Source organism: Tetrao urogallus, assembly GCF_951394365.1.
Source record: "Tetrao urogallus genome assembly, chromosome: 5".
In the NCBI taxonomy this organism is placed as follows: Eukaryota; Metazoa; Chordata; class Aves; order Galliformes; family Phasianidae; genus Tetrao; species Tetrao urogallus.
Genome location: NC_136818.1, coordinates 34,672,877 through 34,694,181, shown reverse-complemented (window position 1 = coordinate 34,694,181; position 21,305 = coordinate 34,672,877). Strand labels below are relative to the sequence as shown.

The 21,305-nt window shown below is 43.2% G+C and overlaps 1 protein-coding gene across 1 annotated transcript in view; it reads right to left on the bottom strand.

The window, feature by feature from the left end:
- The window catches only part of CDHR1 (cadherin related family member 1), a gene marked incomplete at both ends in the record, with an annotated part of 32,443 nt that extends 17,774 nt beyond the window's left edge, over positions 1–14,669 (bottom strand). Inside the window, 9 exons of the mRNA XM_079535635.1 lie at positions 2,571–2,649; positions 3,817–3,960; positions 5,081–5,197; positions 6,602–6,688; positions 7,104–7,193; positions 8,533–8,583; positions 9,416–9,561; positions 13,796–13,891; positions 14,609–14,669. Of these exons, the coding sequence (XP_079391761.1) occupies positions 2,571–2,649; positions 3,817–3,960; positions 5,081–5,197; positions 6,602–6,688; positions 7,104–7,193; positions 8,533–8,583; positions 9,416–9,561; positions 13,796–13,891; positions 14,609–14,669 (871 nt within the window). The remainder of the gene's footprint in view (positions 1–2,570; positions 2,650–3,816; positions 3,961–5,080; positions 5,198–6,601; positions 6,689–7,103; positions 7,194–8,532; positions 8,584–9,415; positions 9,562–13,795; positions 13,892–14,608) is intronic.
- Between the last annotated feature and the right edge of the window lie 6,636 nt (positions 14,670–21,305).

Here is a 21,305-nt window from a genome sequence, read left to right as displayed (position 1 = left end):
TATTTGTCTGTATGTGTACCCACTCCTATCAGTGGCTATTTTTAAAAAGTGAAGCTTTTCTATGCCTGATTGTAGTGTGATAAGAGCAAAGATGAGGGCCAACAAGAGTTTCCTCTTCTAGGAGCAGCTAGGCAGAGCTCTGACCCCACAGGCAGCTGCCCTTGCTTTTCTCTCTCCCATGCTGGCAAGGTTCCCTTTGAGCCTCAGCAACCGGGCCTGCACATTTGGTTTTCCTTTCTGTTATGCTGCTGCCTTTACATGTTGGTTTAGATAAAAAACAAAAACAGAAACAAAAACCACTACTCATTTTAATTAGCAAATGCATACATAATTAAGCTTCTGAGCAACAAGAACATTGCTCTTGCTAATATCAGCTAAGGTGAGAAGTTTGACAATTTATCCTAAAGAAGCACAGTCACTCTTTCTGTGAACAGCGTCTTGGGAGAAGCATCTTCTGGCTTTAAACACCCAATTTGTTAAACAACACTCATTTTCTTGCAAGGCGCCAGCATGAAAGGGGACTTAGGAGAGTCTAGGGTAAAGCCTAGGCTCTTTTCACAGAGGTTGAGACAGCTCCACAGGCAGGACGAGGCTGCAGGCTGACTTTGGTCCATGCAGTGTAACTTCCATCTTTCTGAACAGCAGACCAGTTACAGGGATTTGATTCTTTTCCACTCGGTAAATTTGCCCTGCTCAGAGAGGGAACGGCTGGCAGGTGGGAACCCATCCTACCCTATGTGCCCCAGTCTCACCCATAGGATTGTCCACAGGTTCTGCTTTGTTGAAGAGCCTACCACTGAAAGGATGTGAGGAAAAAACCCTTAAAATGAAGGAACTTGAGGCTTTTAGAAAAGAGGATGATCATCTGAAAGCCCAGTCATTTTTATTTCTCTCTAACTTGATTCCAACGCTTATTTTTAAACCATCTGATAGAGTCCCATTTTGCTAATACCTGTAGTAACTGCAACTTCTTTAAAGTATATTAGACACAACATTGAACAGATTGACACATCTAGGGGGTCAATTATTAACATACGTTGACCTGGAAAGCACATCCTGACTGAGAAGGAGCTCAGTAGTAGTCAATAGTAGTTTCAATTCACAATACCATATTGTCTATTTTTAGGGAGAGAAACTGATAACTCAGGGTATGTAGCAATGCACGTGTTCCTCCATTTTGCATTTTTAGAAGGTTAGAGTACTTTCTAAAGTTATCCTACACACTCTAGATTAAAAAAAAGTCTTAGAATAAATGATTTCCCATTTGCTGATTCCCCCCCCCCAGCCTTCTCTCTCCAGGTAGAAGAGTCCCAATTTTCTCAGCCTTCACTTGTATGGGATGTGTTCCAAGTCCCTCATCTTTGTGGCCCTGTGTAGAATCTCTCTAGGAGTATTCTGTCTTTAACTGGGGACACCAGAGCTGGACATGGTACTTCAGACATGGCAGAGTAGAGAGGGAGGATCACCTCCCTTGACCCAATGGCTAAGCTCTTTTTAGTGTGCCCCATACACCATACACATATCTTTGACAGCTTCCCTGGTTCATCTGCCTTCACATATTTTCCTTCAACTGTTTTTCCCCTTGTTTAGCTTCTTTCTGTAGCACTTCTATGTTCTCATTCCTCATTCTCCACCTTTCTTTTTACCTTTCCTCATTTTTCATCTGTTTTCCTATTCTGCAACCCCTATTCTACCTATTCTCTTGCATCAGGGAAGAAGGTACTTATTAAGCATGATCCCATCCCACATCAAGATAAAATCCGAACTTCAACCCTCTCCATCCACTCTAGACATTGCATTTTAAACAATGTAACACACTGAAGAATTTCCTGAATAGCTCTGCAACTGAACTTTGCATTTTTTGCATGAAACTGTGGGGTCCTGGGAGTCTGGGTGCCCCGTTATTGTGGAAGTCCTGTTTTGAAGGAAGAAAGAACCAAATGAAACTAAAGATTTAGCTTGGAGCTAAGCAGTTGACTTCACCTGCTAATGAGTTGTCAATTCAGATAAGGTTTGTATTTATGCCATTGAAAGACAGGCTACAGACACCCTCAGTAGACCTAATGAAACGCATTACTGCTTTGATAATATCTACTTTCTTACAGTACGGTTGACAGATTCTTTTCACTAGTAAATATCATTTCTTCCAAGAAAACAGAGATTTGGCAGTTTATGAACCCCAATGAAAATGTTAATAAGAACAGTCCTCTTATTGCTATGTCTGGATCTCTCAATGCATTTTCTCATTTCCTTGATCAAATTATAGAGATGTTCAGTGGCACTGAATGCATCTCCCTTCATGTTTTCTTAAGCGACAAGCAGGCTACTGATGCTTAACAAATCAACTACACTAACAACTCCAAGCACAGTGCTGTGAAGCGGATATTGAAACTCAGTGAATCTTACCTTGCTTTTTGGTAGGCAGGGCCCTGGAGTTGTTTGAGATATTTGGTACTATTCCATGTGAGTTTATCACAGCATTATTAACCTGTAGGCTCTTCTCTCTCTAATTTCATGTCACATCTAGATTTGACTTCCTTTCAGATTTCGTATAAGCCAAGTCTACTCACCGTTCACGATGCAGTAATGAATGCTGTTTGGCTTTCCTCTGTCTCCATCAAGTGCAACAACAGTGAGGACCTCAGAGCCCTGGGGTGAAATAGGGAATTATGGTTTGTGTGTTGAGATCAAAAAGCAATGAAATTACAATGGTGCATTAATAAACTGAATTTCAAAGAGTCCTTCTGCAGTAAGGCATAGAGGGAATGGTGGTATTTTTGCTCATGATGCATGGGGAACCCCCTGAGGTTCATTGATTTCCAGTGAGAAAAATGTTTCTGCGAAGAGACCGTGCCTGTTTGCCTAGTGCCCAGCCTCTTGTCCCTCTCTTCAGATTTGGAGTAACAAATCTGAGATCTGATCGCTTCAGTTTGCTGCCAAGATGGTATGTGGTAGTTGCTGGTTCCATGGTAAATACTAATTTGTGTGCACCTGATAGTTATTTCAAGATCTATGTGTAATTCTCAGAATAAGCCTATGTTCCATACATTCCGAACATCTGCAAAGAACGCAAGTGTTACTCTGCCCGGCAGAAATGTAACAGCCTATGAACTGAGCTGCTGTGTACTGTCACACATTTGCCCCTGAGGAGGAGAACGAGGCAAATGGGGTGCTAACACACTGGCAATAGTCTAAGGTTAGGTATTTCATAAGTAGATACCATTTCTTATCCTATGTATGAAGCAAATTTTAATTAAAACATGTATCAGGGTGAAAGTTGATCCCTATTCAGTACTGTGCCTCTGCTTAGGTAGAAAGAAAACTGATGAGTTTGCAGCTTTGGGAATGATATGTGTCTGGAAGCATCACCAGCATCAAGACTACTGTATGGCTCAAAGTGCCATGATACACTGACTGGATAAACTCTATGCTCTCTTTTGAGCAGATCTGACAGTAGGACTTTCTGAGATGGTGGCACAGCCAGGAGATCTCTGTATTCCTTAGGCTGTCTGTGATATATAAGGAGGTGTATCTTCAGCAATAGGCATAGCAACAAGCACAGTTTTAGGACAACTCGTCCGTGGTTCTCCTCAGTATGCCCCTGCTTTCTTAGTATTCTGGTGCATTTGGACCTGGGAGGATTTCCTGGGCCCTTCCTCCAGCCTAGCTGAGCAGAAAGTACCCTGCGCTACTCGGTGTCAGGTTCACCTTGGCCCAGATGAGATACTGAGAGGATAGTGCTGCAGCCCAAAGCACATGTTTATTTTGGCTGAAACGTGAAAGACTGCACTTCCGCAGGTCAAAACCAGCACTTACTGCAAGTGTATCCTCATAGACGTATCCGTAGTAGGGAGTCCCAATGAACATGGGAGGAGTGTCCTGAACATCCTCCACGTTGATGGTGACAGTTGTTGTGGCTGAGAACACTTTGTTGTCTCCCCTCAGCTTCCCACCGCCATCCTAGAAGAGAAGTTGCTGTCAGATCCCTCTGCTGAAGTATGCAGGCAATTTCAGGGAAAAATTAAACAGGTGAATATGATTGAAGTCTTGTGTAGCGTAAGTGTAAGCATGGTAGAGCACAAACCCAGGAGCTGTGTGACAGCCACAGCATATAAACAATCTCTAGGGACCTTACCACCATTGGCACTGTGCTGGTGGTACAGCAATACCAACTAGAGAAATGCCTCACGGTTTTGGAAGCCACAGCACCTGCTGGAGGTCAGTGGCCATGCTGGTGTGAATTATCCTGGTCACCTGCTGTGCCCGTTCTGAAAGTTCTGGATTTTGGAAGAGATTTGCTCCTTACTGCCCAAAAGCAGCATTTAACCCAAGTTCTATTATTTCTCTTCAAATGAATCCTGGCTAAATAAACAAATAACAAGGTCCATACACTTTTCACAAAACAAGAAACGTAAAGCCACTGTAAGTAGCAGTGAAATTATTCTCCTTCCACACATGCGGCCACCAGCCTGACAGCTCTCTGCAGGATCCTGGGAGACTTTACTTCAGAGTCTGAATTTTTAATGCCTCCTATGAATCCTCAGCCATGCTGCAGGCACTGCGCTACTGAGAGTGACAGTGGGGAGGAAAGAATTACAGCAGCATTTGTGGGATTGGTGTGAGATCCTGCCACAACACAGTGGAGACATGGAAAAAAGAAATATCCACAGACTCCTCCAGAGCTCTGCCCCTGTTGTAACATGGTTGTGTACCGAGCAGCACCGGGGAGTCCAAAGGGACTGATGCGTCCCAAAGCTGGGGCTGCATACACCAGTGTTTGCTTCTGAGTGAATCTCAACGTGTAAGGGTGACTTGCTGCATAGGAACTCACTGTCCTGGCACTGGAGCCTGAGCTCAGTGTGGGGAATTCGCCCCTGGCCCCCTCCAGATGTTGCTCAGCAGCAGGCACTGGCCAGCTTTCCGCCTCACCTCTCCATGGTACCCTCCATTCCTTCAGACGTGGCAGAGGGAGTGACTCTGCTGTCTCAACAAACTTTTAAATCATGCTTCTGTTTGACCTAAGCTGCCTTACTCAAATACAATCCTTCACCTCCTCCACTTGCAGAAGAAAGCTTTGTACCTTGGCTACCACGACAACAAAATGCGTTCTTGACTTCTCGTAGTCCAGGGTGACCCCCGATTTGATGCGCAGGACGCCGCTGTGACGGTCTATTGTAAACTTATTAGCATGGATGTTCTAGAGAAAAATGAAAGGAGAAAAGGCAGAAGATTACAGGTATGGAAACAAGATTGCCATAGGGATTAATCTTTTATTTCATCTGCTAAAGGAAAAGACTAGAATAATGATACATCATTCACCCAAACTGTATCTGATGAATTTCACCACTGTGTGTTTATGAAAAATTCATGAACCAGCCATGAGCCTTTCGTTATTCAGAATAAGTCAGTTACTTCAAAGTGGGTTTTCAAAATCTTTTCCGTGGTGAATTGACACCTAAAAGACATCTGATTTTCAAAAGGGCCTAAAAATGTCTCCCTCCCCTTTTGGTGAGAGTCCCTAACTGCACACCTTTGGTTTTCCGTATCTATGGTCACTGTCACACAGTCTTTGTCCTTTTGGTGACATCACTACCTGCCCACACCAGACTTTACAAGAATGCTGTTTCTGAGCAACTTAAGAATTGTGCGAAAGGATGCAGCAGCATATTTTTAATAAATAAACTTATTTAGTAACCTTTCTGTTACACAAATATATTAGCTAGACCTGGAAGCTCGAAAGAGCTGTTCCTGGCTTTGGAGTCTGTTGGCTTACTGGAAAAAGCCCCGTGCAAAACTGAATCCTGCACATATTGCATTTTAATTGGCTCATAATTGGTGAAATCAAAACTGAATTTCAACAAGGTGTTCTTTCTCAGTGTGCCCGAGCTCTTAACCAGACTACCTTTAATACTATGTAAATATATTCCAACTTGTCTCCATACTGTATCTAAGGTACATACTGCAACAAATTGGTTTGTGTGTTTTTTTTAAATTCCACTGCCTTTTGAATAAGGGAAACTACCGCTCATCTGGAGGAAAATGCTTACAGAAATAGTGGATTTGAAGGGCATTGTGTAAAAAGTTGCCCTTTTGGCACACAAACGTCTGTCCAGCTTCAAATATGAAAGCTTTCTGTTCTTCCCCAGAGGGCAACACCAGGAAGGCTGGTTGCAGGTGGGCACTGGCTTCATCAGAAAGAACACGTAGCACTCTATACTGCGATACAGGTTTCAATTTTGCACCAGCCTGCTGCATCCAAGTACAGACAGGGTTTCCATGCACTTTTCCTTCTGAAGGAAGCTATATCGTGCTTTTGATATCCCACCCGCACACAGGGTTACAAATTAGACTTGCTCTCCCATCGGGCCAAAGAAGGAGCCAACAGGAGCCGTGCTGCGATGTGCCAGAGTGACAGTGGAGACCCCAGCTCCAACGCCTGCCTGCCAGGCTGTGCTTGACTGCTTCATGGCAGACAGTATCCGTTTGCCAAAGCTTATTTTCTTGTGCATGCTACAGAATTGGCCCTATAGACACTGGTAGCAGCTCAATCCTCTGCATCTTCAATGAGAGATGAGTCTTAAAAGTACAGATAATACTTTACCTGCAAGAAGTAGGTGATACTTCCTCCAGAACCGGTGTCTCTGTCAACTGCCTCAATCTTAAAGATACTGCTGCCAGAGGGAGAGTTCTGTGACCAAAAACAGGTACTACAGTGAGACAGAAGTGGCAAACCAGCAGAACTACAAGAAGTGAAGATGGAACATGTAAGGAGACAGAGTGCTCATAGAAAGAATATAAATGAATGAGGGAATCAAACAGGCAAGAGATTAAAAATGGAGGAAACTGAAGCAAAGCAAAGCTTTCTGGAATAATCAGGAGGGAAAACTGCTAAAAAAGCGTATCCTATTTCCACTGAAACCAATTCTAAAATCACATTGTGGAACTTACCCACTAAGTAGCATGCCTTAAGTCCGAACTGACTTTGGCCAAACCCCATAAGAATGCGAGTTAGTCCTCCACATCTTGTGACTTTACTGGAAGCACACCAGCTCGCTCCTCTTTACATTCTACTGAAATACAGTATGCAAAGAAACTTCACCAACCTCTGGGACTTGGACTATGTAAGGTGTATTGATGAACTCTGGGCTCTCATCATTAGCATCCGTTACAAGGATCCTCACTTTCTCTGAAACCTGGATTGGAATGTGAAGAACACGTTATGACTGGAGCTGATTTACGTGAACCTGTTCATTTTCCTACTAACGTGCGGCCAAAGGTAATGAAAAGATGTACTGTAATACAATGTCTTTGCACTAACTAAGCACATAAAAGAAAAAAAAAAAAAAGAAAATCACAAAAGCCAGAATAACTAGCCGTGTGGAGAACACCCAGGTATCTCTAAAGTGGAAAAGGAGTCTTAAAGCACTTCATAGGTTATAGATTGGGGCTAACTTACAAAAGTCATTTTTCTTCTTTGTGGCATTCAAACTACCATGATGCATTTTATGGGAATTCATCAAAGACTGTGTAAAAGTTGGCACCTGACAGCCAACTGCATTAATTAATATCTTATTCAATATAATCCAACTAGGTCAACAGCACGCAGAGTTTGCATGTATGAATACATTCTTTTAATATTTAACAGACTACCCTGAGCAATCTGCCTTTTTAAAAAATATGGAACCAAAATATATTTGATCAACAGAACTTCCCAGATTTCTCCAGAGTGGGCACGTGGATGCGATCCCTTTAGTAGCTGTTTACAGAAATGGTGAGAGCCATTGTCTCTGTAGGATGTAGTTGCACCCCAAGCATAGGATGATCTCACTCCCCTTGTTTGAGATGAGGAAGATCTCTAGAGTTGTCTGGTTTTGGGGGTAGTTAGAGGGTCACATTTTTGTGACACCTCCAGAGACGAAGCCCAGGTCCTCTTACTGGCAGTCTAATATCCTGCCCACAAGAACATTTATCTTAAACTGAAAATGCCAAGGAAATTTGCAGAACTAGGACTGGGTGCTTGTGCCTCATGCCTCATATAAGCCCTTAATGATTATACATGATCAAAGCTGTGTTCAGCAGCAGACAAGAAAACCACCTTGGCCTCAGCAAATCTTCTTAATGTCACACCAGAGAAACACTGCAGGGGTGGAGGCCAGTCAGCTTTTGCATGTCCAATTCTGGTTCCAGTCCTGTTACACTTCTTGCAAAAAAAAACAAAAACAAAAACAAAAACTTCAGCTCTTTCTTAGTTACGCATCCCACTGAGCTGACAGTGAAACTTCAGGGGTAGCTGCTGTTATTTCATAGCCTACTAAATCAAGCTTTTGGCTCACACGACGCTGCAGTTACCCTCACAGGGCTGGAGCGAGACCTGAGTTACTGGAAGACTGCTGGCTGTTGAAGCAGGAGGTAAGGCTCTAATGAGATTATATTTTCTGATCAAATGAGATAGTCCCTGAAAGGTAATATAATGAAAGGAGGCACAACTGCAGGGTGAGCAGTTTGACAAGTTAGAGTGGAATTAATACTTACTGTACTCAGGCCATCTGAAATACTGACAATAACTTCAATCTCATCTTCTTTCTGTAAAACAGCAACGTATATTTGTTAGATGGTTTTGCTTTAATTGGAGAAAGAACTGCACATCTCAGCAGGTACAAGAAAACAGCAACTGATACAAGAAAACCAGAGCAGAGGCTAAGGAGACCCATCAGAGCCTTCAGCTGAAGTGCTCCACAGGCTGTCTGGAGATGCGGACGGGAGATAGCTGCTCTGGGAATTCGTATTGCATTATGAAGCGCTAGTGGAACACCAGTCATCTTTTTGGAGAAATGCTTCTTAGAACACCATTATTAGTTCAAAATTACTCTGCCTTAGTGTGCAGTATTTTGAAAGGTTTACTGAGTATTGTGTTGTCTTTACTGCATGGGCTACACAATGGGTGATGTCTGTGCTCCCAGAATACAGTTGCCTTCGGTCCATTATTGCTGGGAACATCTTGAACCCACGTGGTTAAGGGTTAAAGGAGCATGACATAATCAGAAACGTGTCCTCAGACAGCGCTTATGTAAATTTCTACCTCCCCCTGTGACAGAGAGTTCTGAAGAAATTCAGTCGTGTCTGACTATTAAAGGACTGTTCTCAACACTTTGCAGGTGGGGGCAGATAGGAATAAAAAATAAATTGTTCTGGCAAAAGCTGAAAAGAAAGCCCTCAGCTGCTGAAAAATGTGATAGTAGTGGCAGTGGTTCAAGTCAACTGGAAAACAACCCAATGGGTGAATTTTAGCATCTCAAAGTTAGAAATGACACATCGCAGGTACAAACAAGTTGGCACTGTCCCTCAAAGACATTGATCAACTGAAGGTCAAGGAAATTTCACAAAAGCAGAGTGAGGGCATCTCACTGCACACTACCTCTCTGTCAAGTTCCTCGATCAGCGTCACGTTTCCAAGGTTCCCATCAACAGAAAAGTAGCGCCTGGATCCAGCCTCGTAGGTCAGGCCGTACGTCACAGGATCTCCTTCCGGATCAGTTCCATTCAGAGTATAAACGTGGGCACCTGAAAAAGCGGCCACTGAGCACTTCCCTGTGGTTACGTCAGCAGTGAATATTTCACCAGCCTGCTTCCTAGGAGTTTAGCCATCCTGCAAGAGGCAAAGCTTCTGCGAATTGAACCTACTGCAAAGTACAGGCACGTAAGCAGTTCAGTGGTTCCGACTGTCAGCTTTTACCCTGATGGTTAAACTGAATTCACCAGTGCCATTTTCCCTCAGTTAGGGGCCCTTCCTGTGCAGCTGTACCGTTTGCACCACGGTGTCTACGCAGATAACAAATTCCTGACTATCAACCCAGGTGCGTCTGAAGCGATGCTGCTGTAAGACTGGGAGACATTGCTGGCAGCAGCAGCAAAAGGCCCTCACGCAAACCAGCCTGGGCTGAAGGCAGTGCTTCCACCGGGCAAGGCCCTGGCTCTGGAGACACAGGGACATTTGCAGACTTCTTTGCTGTCAGAGATATAAGCAAAAGTCTTCCTTCCTGCTTATCTCCCATCATTACTTCTCTCTCATTAAACTCTCCACTTAGCACATCCACTTGTGCGCATACCAGTGAATAAATTCTCTAAATTCATCAATACATTTCCTCCACACGCTGGGGAAAGAAAGATTGTCATTTCTATTTTTACACATCTGAGAACTAAGTGCCAGTTTTCACAGTAAACTGGCTTTGCTTATCAGAAGTGATGATTTCTGGGGGAGTTATGACACCCACACTTTCATAAGATGGTGAGTGTTTATTCGTATCATTTTTATTAAGCTTGGATGTCTGTCATTCTTCTGTGCATTAATATCTTCATCCAAATAACTGCAAGCACTTCACGACTATCAATAACTGAGCCTGACACATAAAACACTTTTCTGTAGATTTCTTCTACCTCATAGCAGCCTGCTGTGATTGAGGAGCTTTATCTGAGATACCCAGCTTACAGAGGTACGGAACACAAACAGAGGGACGCGCATGGACAGGCCATCCCACCTGGGCTTCTTCACCCTCTCTCTACCTGCCTCACCGTGAAAGGCAATGAGCGATCAGCACCAAGCGCACAGGTGGCTATGGATTGCAAGCTCACTCTAGGGCAAGAGGAGCTGCTGGAGGACATGGACCATAAACCACAACGGCAAACCTGCTCTTCACCAACAATTACTGTTGCTGCTGCTTCACACCTGCACCCTGGCTGACCTGGGAGGGGAGCTGGCCATGCCAGAAAACAGCAAAGGAGCTGCAGGAGCCATGGGGGGAGCTTGAAGGATGGAAAGATCTGAAGCGGCCAGCCAAAGGCAGGCAGTGAGGAGTTGGAGCTGTGAGCACAAAGAAGTGCAGCTGAAAACTGCTTTCAGTGGGAGGGTGCACATATGTGGGAGCATGGGGAAAAAAGGAAAGAAGAAAAGCAAACATGAGAGGCATGCAGAAATCTCCAAAGCACTGAGAATGCCTGGACTTTCAGAAGCGGGCCCCTATGAGGGTGCTTTGATCCCTTGTTTTGTGTCTCTTCTCAGCGTTCTGCTACAAGGGCTTACAGGATTAATGTGGTAAGATGAAGCAAACAACCTGAAATAGCATCTCACACACGCTGTAAGACCTCGATTAGGGTCACGTACATCTTCTATGTACACAGGCAACTCTTTGCCACAAGCTCAGCACCAAACATCCCTACTTGCCCCACTGTGTGTCTGCTCAAACTGCAGCTGCCACTTTAGCTCATTCCTTTTGCCATGGTTCTTACATCAGCCACTGGAAGGGGCTGCTGTTCTGGCCCCTCTGACAACAAAGACTCTCATGATCTGCAGCTCTCAAAAGAATCTGGAGTTACACGGGCAATTCTAAGCTGTCACATACAAAATACCAATTGCTTTCTTTATGGTAACTGACATCATAAGGTATATAACTGACAGTCCACAACTACCTATGAGCAGACAAAATACCACAAGGGAAAAGAAAGCCTGGTAAAAGATGACATGAGCATGATAATGTGCTTTTGTTGAACTTGGAGTATTCTTGTACCTACAGCACTTCTTCCTGCAGCAGCATGGACAAACCATCACCTCATTTTAGTGCTCTGAAATACTACATGTCCCTCACCTGCACATGCTGGGGACTGTAACTAACACACAGCTCATAACCTCAGCAGAGCCAAAGCATTTCTGGAGGTAGATTAAAGCAGCTGCTTGTGGTGTTGATCCCATCAGATGCTGGCTGTGTCTGGGGACCAGCCAAATAAAGCATCCTCCCTACAGTCTCACTTTTATGTGAGTGCACAGAAGACTTAATGCCAACCCGCCCCTGCATTTCTGCAGCACTAAGCCTGAGTGAAGCCACCCAGAATCAGCCATACACAAACCTCAGTGCCCCTGTTTTGTCACTGATCATCCTGATCAAAACTCTAAGATGGCTGCATATGGATGTTCGGAACAGCACATGGACACGGGAAACCAGAATCCTCTTTCTTCCAGGTTCCCCTGCAGTGTGAGGTCCTCGCACTGAGTTGTGGCCTGGCTCTGGCCTTCCCACTATGTGCTGTGCTGGGAGTTGCTTCTCTCTTGACTTTTAAAAAGTCATTTATAAAGCTAATAGCAAGTACAGACCAGCTAACGTAGACACAATTTGGCCAAAGCCAGCAGTCATGAGCAATAGCAGCACTGTAGATGGGGCAGCTGACACAACCCCTGACCCCTCATGGCCATACGGCTGTCTGGGCACGCACACTTTCCTTTGCCTGCCTGCAGCTCCAGCCAGATGCATCAGGTCCCTGTGTTGGAGCACCACTGCTACAGGGAATTCTGCCTCTGGAACAGACTGAAGCTCTGCCTGCAGAGCAGTGGGGGCTGGCAGCCATCACTCACATGGACTGGGTTGGGTGTCACTTTGTTCCAGTAAGCACCTCACATTACAGGCACTATCTACATGAGCAGGGAAGCAATCGCACTGGTCAGCCTTGCTCCAGCGACCAGCAGATTTGTTCTGATTGCTGAGGGTTAGTGTGGTTTCCAGGCATCTCTGGGCAGAGGCACAACACAAATCTAAGCTTCTTGTTCTGCATGTGCTGCTACACTGCTGTAGGCCCTCAGCTGAGGCTTCCACCTAAGTCTGGCTGAGCTTACAGCAAAGCCCTGCTGCATCATAAGCAAGCTCATTGCCCGTTCATCTGCTGGGTGCGTCACTTCTATGTTCCGCGCTGCTTTCTCCCCCTTTCCTTTCTGGTTGAAGAACAAGAGCAGAAGCTGCTGCCTCCCAGACATCTCCTCCTCACTTCAAACACACCCAGTGTGGATCTTGGCTGGCATCTAGATCTCCAGGCCAGAAACTGAGATTTTTGAGCAAGTCCCAGGCACTAAGTGTCTGGCCATGGCTAGGAAGCCTGTGCCCTCAGTCTGCCATCAGCCCTGTCTCCAACACTGTCTAAGCTCTGTCAAGGGGGGGAGGGCTGGGTGCAGCCATCTCCCTCCTCTGTGCACAAGGGCAAGAGTAAATGGGTGCTTTGGTAATCCATTGACATTAGCCGAGTGCTTTTCTTTACAGACAAATGAGCAAAGCCTAAAGAAAACCTCAGTGCTATTCCTGGAAGCCTTCATCACAGCGATTTAATATATGTAACATTTTTAAATGATAGGAAGTTATCCTTTTCCCATGGGAAATTCTGATTATTAATCATCCATTTGTTCTATTCTGTTTTTTTAAAATGCAATTTCAGTTTAAAAAGAACTGTATAAACCCACTCATAAAATGTTCAGAGTCGGAAAATGCATCAGTAAAATTTTCAGTAAAATTTTGAATTTTCAGTAAAATGAAACTGAACTTGTTTCAAAAGAAACTGTTGTTGTTACCAAGCAATTCTTACTCTAAGCAGAAACGTGCTCTACCATTTGTGCTGCACATGAGGAACGTGGTAACTCTTCACAGAAAACCACGCCTCTCACTTTGCAATATACAGCTTGCTCTTATCAGGGTTGACAAAGTTATCAGCAATAATTTTGTACTCCCATAAACTCTTAGAGCACCTATGAGAAGATTCCAAAGGTCCGTACTCTGATGCTGTGAGCAGATTCATGGACTGAAGAAAGGGGAGCAAAATGTCACACTTTAAATTACAGCTGCAATTCCGATGTGCCGCTGTAAATCAAAAGCTTGAGAAGAAAACCCACAGTGTTCAGCACCACCTATGACAAAATGCACGTTGCCAAGCAAAAGACCAACCGGCTTCAGTTCCATACTTTAACCATACGTGTCTGCATACTGACCAACTGGTGTGTCCTCGGAAAGACTGAGGAGTGCCATGTTCCCATTTGTGCTCCTGGCTCCATTATCGAAGAAATAGGGGGCATAATTTGCCTGAACTGCAATTAAAACAGAAGGCAAAGAAAAACACGTCATCGGTGGCAGTTACCTACCTGTAACCCGACTCTCAGTAAACATGAGCTCCGTTGGGAATACTATGAGGGCACAACATATCCATTGCTGCAGTGCACTTTCAGGGTTCTATCTGCACGGGCACTTTCAATACACTCGCTTCTACCTGCTACTCTGTGTTCACACAGCAGCCAACGAAGAAGAAGAGCACGTAAAAAAACATTGAGGGAACCAAAGCAAGCAGCAGGACCTCTCTAAGAAGTCTCAGTCAGTTCTGGGCAAAACATTAACCCTCCTGGCAATGCCCACACGCGTCTCACTGAGCTGCACACACAGATCTGAAGCTCCCGGTGCCTCAGCACCTCTCCCAATGCTCTGAACACATTCTGCCCTAACGTTATGCCTACTGCATGAGCAATTAGCCAGAATTAAATTGTTACTTACTTCCTGCCAGACAACAGCAGAATTTAAGAAAACAAAAAACAAAGAATAGGTTAGTGGTGTGCCTACTGATGCCATTAGCTTCTAAACAGCCCATCTGAAACAAATCTATGTAAGCACAGAGGGCAACAATTGCACAGGGGTCAGCAGTTGGCAGGGAAAATATTTCAGGACAACATTACCACATCAGTAAGGATTACCACAGGATTTAAGGTTATGCTGTACCCTGCTATATTCTTATTTAAAGGGATCATTGTACTCACCCAGACAAACGTGCACCAAACTGAGAAATAAGGAGGGGACAAAATGCCTTACATGCTTCATCCCACTGCAGAAGGGGACAATTTCTTCTCTGTTTCAAGGATTTTAATTGTTTTTCTCTGAAATGTCCAGGAAAGCGTCCTTCAGGCTGATGCAGTGGAGAAATGTGCAAGAGGCAGTAACAGATGCTAAGATGTTAAGCGGATGACACGTCTTAATTTCTAAGGAATTTAAAGAAGCTCCTTCCTACCACGTAATTAGACCAATTACTTTGCAGGGAGCTGTGGGACTCGTTTCTCAGGCAAGATTTGAAGGAAGCAGTGCACCTCTTAGAGGTTCAGCTGTGCTGTCCAAACATGAAAGTCAGAGAAAAGATGAATGGGTGAATCTGAAGGTTGCTTTCTTTCTGATGTCTCTAATTCCCTAAGCCAGCCCTCTGCTTCTAAGAGCCGGAAGAGGTTTCTTTTTGTTTCAGGTTTGGAAATGACAACAAACTATAAAGGAAGAAAATCTAACATAAGCAGCAAAGAGTAAATACTGTTGTTTTTGGCTTAAAGGAAACAACTGTATTTATGACGGCAGAAAATACATAAAATTGCACACTAAAATATAGAAATCAAAAGCTTTTTTTTTTTTTAATTGTGAGTTGGCACCGTTATTAAATGCTCTGCACATAAAACCTGTCTGTGTTAGTTTAAACTATATTTATCATCCAGTTAATTATAGAGCTAAAAAGCAGCCAGTGTGAGAAGCTGTTGACAAAGTTGTTGGCTGCTGGAAGAAACTCCCTCAGTGGTGATGCCTCTGGTCAGGGATGCTTACAAAGAGTGTTAGCTGTTTGGATGTGACCTGAGGCAAATGATTTATTCTTCTGCTTTGTGAAGGTTTCTGCAGCTATCAGATAACCTGGCTGAACTACAGTGTCTCTGCTGTCAAGTGTATACTATTTAAGACCTTTAATTTGTTTTGTCATTTTCAGTGGAAAAATAACCAAAGCAAAGCTGCTTTACTATCCCACTAGCCTGTTTTGAAAGGAAATGTGCTCTTTTTTGAGTGGTTTTGAATACTGGGTTGTGGTGAGAAAAACAAATACCAGCATGCACTTGAAGTAAAAGAACAGGCTTTTACAAGAATAAAAGCGGAAGGATGAGTTCCTGCTAATGCTGTTTACTGTTTGTGTTCTATTTATTTGCATAAGTGAATTTTGTGGAGGGCACCAGGAGTATTGGAAATTCAGACTCAGATTTCCAAGCCTTTATTTTTTATTTTTTTTTTTTCCCCATCACTTGCAGCATAATTCACGTGGCTGTTGCATTTAATTGCTTGGGAGTGGCCACTCAGAAACTAAGACAAGCTGAGAAATGAGTGGATGTTAAGAGTAATTCTTAATGTTGTAATGCCAGGGGTGGTCTGAGTTGGCAGAGATAGTATTTAAAAAGCAATAATGATTTTTCTGAGCAGTTTTTCCCTTCTTCTCAGTAACGGGTACATTGCTCACTTTTTAACTCAACTTTCTCATTCAGTGTGTTTCCCCACATCAGTAGCATGAATCTGGAGGGTTCTTCTGAAATGATACAAATACATATGAAAGGCTGAAAATAAGCAAGAACGATTATCCTCGTATCTTTCATACGCTGTCATCCTAACACAAATCCACTGGAATTCAGGCAGCTTTTCCATTGAGAAGATGGTGCCATTCTCTTGGAGAACTTCAGAACATTAAAACTGATAGATTTCACAGCTGCCTTGCCCTTCCCAAAACTTACTGACGTGAAGATTTCTAAAGAGTACATGTAGCTCTGTATGCTTTTCCAGTGCAAAATGAAGTTTGATATAGTTGAGTTAGAGACGTAGTGTGGGCTTTAATTCCAATTGCCTCATTAGTCCTGCCTACATCATTCAATATACTTCAATTGTCGCGTGTACGTAGCAAAACCTAAAGCGTGTGGGAAACAAATCTGACCATTAAATTTGCATAACATAGTTGTGTTGCTCTAGACTGTGGGCACGAGGAGAAACAAAACATACACTTCAGAAAACAATCTACAAATACAAAGAATCAACAGATTAAGCTGGATAAATGTAGTTCAAGAACCAGCAAGAAAAATCTTTTACTCCTTCCTCGTGGGAGTTCTATTTCAGATAATAGGGCTGTAGAGTGTAAAAAGCTGAACAACCAGCTTTGAGTCCTATAATGCTTATGGTAGGAAGAAGATAAGAAGCGTTAGGACATTTATTGAGGTTGATTAAACACATCAACAAAGTGGAGAAGAACTCCACAAAACCCATATGAGTGCAAACACAGTATTGCAAGGTTATATTATTAGATAAAGCAATAACTAAAAATAATTTCAGGTACGCACCTTGCTTACTAAAACTGCACTCATTTTCCATTTGCAATACTATAGATTAAAGGCATAAAGACTTTAATTTCAAGGAGAGTTAAGCTGAATACAACAAGAACTCAAGCATTAAGTACTTCTTATGCCACGTTTTTGTTTAAAACAGGAATTAAATAGTGTAGAGGAAATGCTAATTCATGGCCTGAAGCAGTGATTGAGCACCTGGCGGGAAGGCAGGGCCAACCCAGCAGAGTTCAGGTGTACGCAATACACCTGAGTGACGAGAAGGGCTGGAGCCAGGATCCACCCCTTCCCAGCCCTCATTTAAGGGTTGAAAGTAGAGGTGAAGATATCTTGCTGGAGACCCTATGTACCTATGTGGTTTTCTGATAGTAAGCAGATTCTTTTGTTTCTGTGTCTCTAGCTGTGGTGCTTGGATGAGCCCTCTCTCGCTGCAGTTTAAGACCTTTCCTACTCTTGTTATTGCTGTGCTTTCTATCTTGTTATAAGTTTGCATTCAAAATTAGAGATAAGTTTTAGGTAAGTTTAGCTTACTTTATTTTCAGCCATAAGGCAACGTTAAGGCTGAACAAATATCGAAGTGTACCAAAGTTCAGTTTGTAGTAGGCTGATGTGAGTTACTGAGACAAATTGCATTTGTGTTATACTTCTCCTCCACAGAAAGCTTTGAGTAACTCATTAAAAAATACTACATGGGTAAATGCTTTGTTAAAACCAATGCCTCTAGAGAGAAACTGAAGAAGTAAGAGCTTGAATATTCTGTTTTCCTGTCAAGAAAAAGTTTCTCTCTGGTTTGTAGAGTCAGAGCTTGAATCTTTATCTATTTGGATAATTTATTGAAACTTAGTGTGCTATGAGAGGAAGAAAGTGGATTGAACTGCTGCGTACTAGAGAAGCAGCGAAGGATGTTGTCTGCCTTTTTCTGATGGTTTTAAACATATGTTTTTCTCTCTAACAGAAATGGATGCAAACAGATCTTCAAATGCTGCCTGCAATAAAGGGAGATTATCTGGATACTTTACAGCAGAAACTGCTGTCAGGCTGCCCTCCTCCCTCTTTTATACAGACTGAGTATTAACCTTGTAACTTAGGACTTAAAAAGTAAATGTATTCTTTTTGTACGTGCTTTTCTGTATATCCCAGAGTTTTACCCTGCGGCCTTTTTGAAAATAGGAGCTGTCCTATTTGTGCTGGTGACTGAAATGAATATTCATAATTTGAATACCTTTATATAATTGTTCTTTAACAAGTTTCTTTATTTTCTTCAAATGTTCTTTAACACCCTGCCTTGAGAATAGTTCTTATTTGTTATTGTAAATTATTTGTGTAAGAGGCATGATGTGCATTTACAGAAGTTTCTCTATAACTAACAAAATCTTCTTCTATTGTCTACTAAATTTTCCTGAACTCTTCTCAAGGTGGTGGAGAGGTTAGAGGAGATCCAGGTCAGCTGAGAATCTTCTGTCAAGATATCTCTGCACATGAAAAGCTAGGTACTCGTAGTAGTGCGATTTCAACCAACACAGTGAAGACAGTACGATTTTGCTTGCTTAGTTTGTTCTTCTGTGAATCTTAAGTCTTGTTTGTGAAGTCTTGCTGAAGACTGACTGTGCGCAAACAAGTCTGTAGAAACTTGCTGTTTCTCTGAGAAATGGTGTTAATGAGCCACGCGTGCTCCTTTTGCTTGACTGACCCTCTGTAGGAGAGGGACAAAATTGCTCTCTGGACTTCTAGAGTCCTCCAGAATTTTTCCTCTCTGAGCTCAAACTATCTGGCATTTTAATGGTAAGCTGACCCTCATTTATGTCATGGTTAAATGTACTCAAATGAAAATATAAGGTCAAAATGATACGAAAATAACGAGTTGGAAGATTCTAGGATTCTAGAAAGGCAGTGTTGGAAGTATGCACTCTCATTTCCAGCACCTCTAGGCTACCAGAAGCTTAGAGACAAATAGCTTTATATTGTCCTTCTAATGGAGGAGTAAATGCTCCTCCAAATTCCTGCTCCAGGAAGGAAGGGAAGGGAAAAGACGTATGGAGTTGCTAGTGTTTTTAATATCACTATCCATTCAACTTTGTGTTGGAAACATTGAGCCTGACTGTTTTCCTGTACTTGGTGCGAAGATAATGTTTACTATCCAGAGAGAGGAGGACATTGTACTAGTGTTAGAACGAATTGTGATTAGATCCTATTTCATTCTGTGTTCTCCATTATCTTGTTTGCAGACGCGGTAAGGTACTGCAGTTCTTCACAGCTCCAAAGCAATTATCAATACAAATACAGATGTGAGTATTTGAAGCACTCAGGATCTCATTCACCAAACCAGTAAGTGTTTGTCATGTATTTTTTTAAAAATTGAAATAATCACAGGGCCCAAACACTTACAAACTAGCATGGAACCCATTTTGTGAAAATGGAGAGGTTTTCTAATGCTTCTATGTTTTTGGTTTTTTTTTTTTTTTTTCACTCAATGGAAAGTTATCTCATTCATGCAAGTCCTTAGGGTAATTCCATAAACATCAGAAGTCTATTTTCTGGCATTTATTTTTCTTCTTGATTCTCACTTAGGTACACTTCAAATTTCAGTATAACTTCTACAAGGCAAATGAGTGAAAGTGACAGCGTAATGATGCTTGTTGAAAAACCAAACAAAATCCAGCTATAATACAACAGCTATTAACTTCACTAGCACTGTGTCATGAAAATGTTTCAGAAGACGAAAGCACTGAAGTATTATCTTCCAAGCAAAAAATGTGGTGTTTTGTTTTTTTTTTTTTTTTTTAATTTAAATGTATTGTATCCCCTTCTGCAGTGTATATGGACAGGTACGAGGTATGTTTGTCCTACCTTAGCTCTTCACAAAGAGCTTGCTGTAGAATAAAATGTCACTCCTGCGTGAATGTAACCTCCATGATAATTATAGTTGAGATACACTCACCTAGCTTTGTGGTAAAAAGCCTAAATGTGGGTTTAAAAGAAAAAAAAAAACTTTTGAAGGCATACAGGACAGTAATGAATTACGTTGTCTCTGGGTTCTTAAAATACTGTAACTTTCTCATTGTTGAGCCTCTGTCATATATTCTGATTTGCTCTCAGAAAGAGAAATATCTCTTTGCTAAGGTTTAGAGATCTCTTTAGGAAAGGGAGAATATATCCTAAAATATCCTATCACATCACACACACACAACTTGTGATGATAATCATAGAATCATAGAATCACTAAGGTTGGAAAAGACCTAAAAGATCACTCAGTCCAACCGTTCACCTATTCCCAATAGCTCCTACTAAACCATGTCCCTCAACGCAACATCCAGTCTTTCCTTGAACACCCCCAGGGTCGGTGATTCCACCACCTCCCTGGGCAGTCCATTCCAGTGCCTGACCACCCTTTCTGAAAAGTAATACTTCCTCATGTCCAGCCTGAATCTCCCCTGCCGTAGCTTGAAACCATTCCCCCTGGTCCTATCACTAATGACACGAGAGAAGAGGCCGACCCCCAGCTCACTACAACCTCCCTTCAGGAAGTTATAGAGAGCAGTAAGGTCTCCCCTGAGCCTCCTCTTCTCCAGGCTGAACATTCCCAGCTCCTTCAGCCTCTCCTCATATGGCCTGTGTTCCAGACCCCTCACCAGCTTTGTTGCCCTTCTTTGAACACGTTCCAGGGCCTCAATATCTTTCTTGCAGTGGGGGGCCCAAAACTGGACACAGTACTCGAGGTGCGGCCTGACGAGTGCTGAATATAGGGGAACAATCACCTCTCTGCTCCTGCTTGCAACACTGTTTCTGATGCAAGCCAGGATGCCATTGGCCTTCTTGGCCACCTGGGCACACTGTCGGCTCATGTTCAGCCGAGCATCATTCAATACCCCCAGGTCCATTTCCTCTATGCAGTCCTCCAGCCACACCGCCCCAGGCCTGTAGCGTCGCCTGGGGTTGTTGTGGCCGAAGTGCAGGACCCGGCATTTGGCCTTGTTGAAACTCATCCCATTGGCTCCAGCCCAGCTCTCCAGCCTGTCCAGATCCCTCTGTAGGGCGTCGCTACCCCCAGGCAGATCCACGCTTCCAGCCAATTTGGTGTCATCTGCGAATTTACTGAGGGTGCACTCGATGCCCACATCGAGGTCATCTATAAAGATATTGAAGAGGACAGGCCCCAGCACCGACCCCTGCGGAACACCACTCACGACCGGTCGCCAGCTGGATTTGACTCCATTCACCACCACTCTCTGCGCCCGGCCCTCCAGCCAGCTCCTTACCCAGCCAAGTGTGTACCCATCCAAGCCTCTGACTGCCAGCTTCTGCAGGAGAATGCTGTGGGAGACAGTGTCAAAGG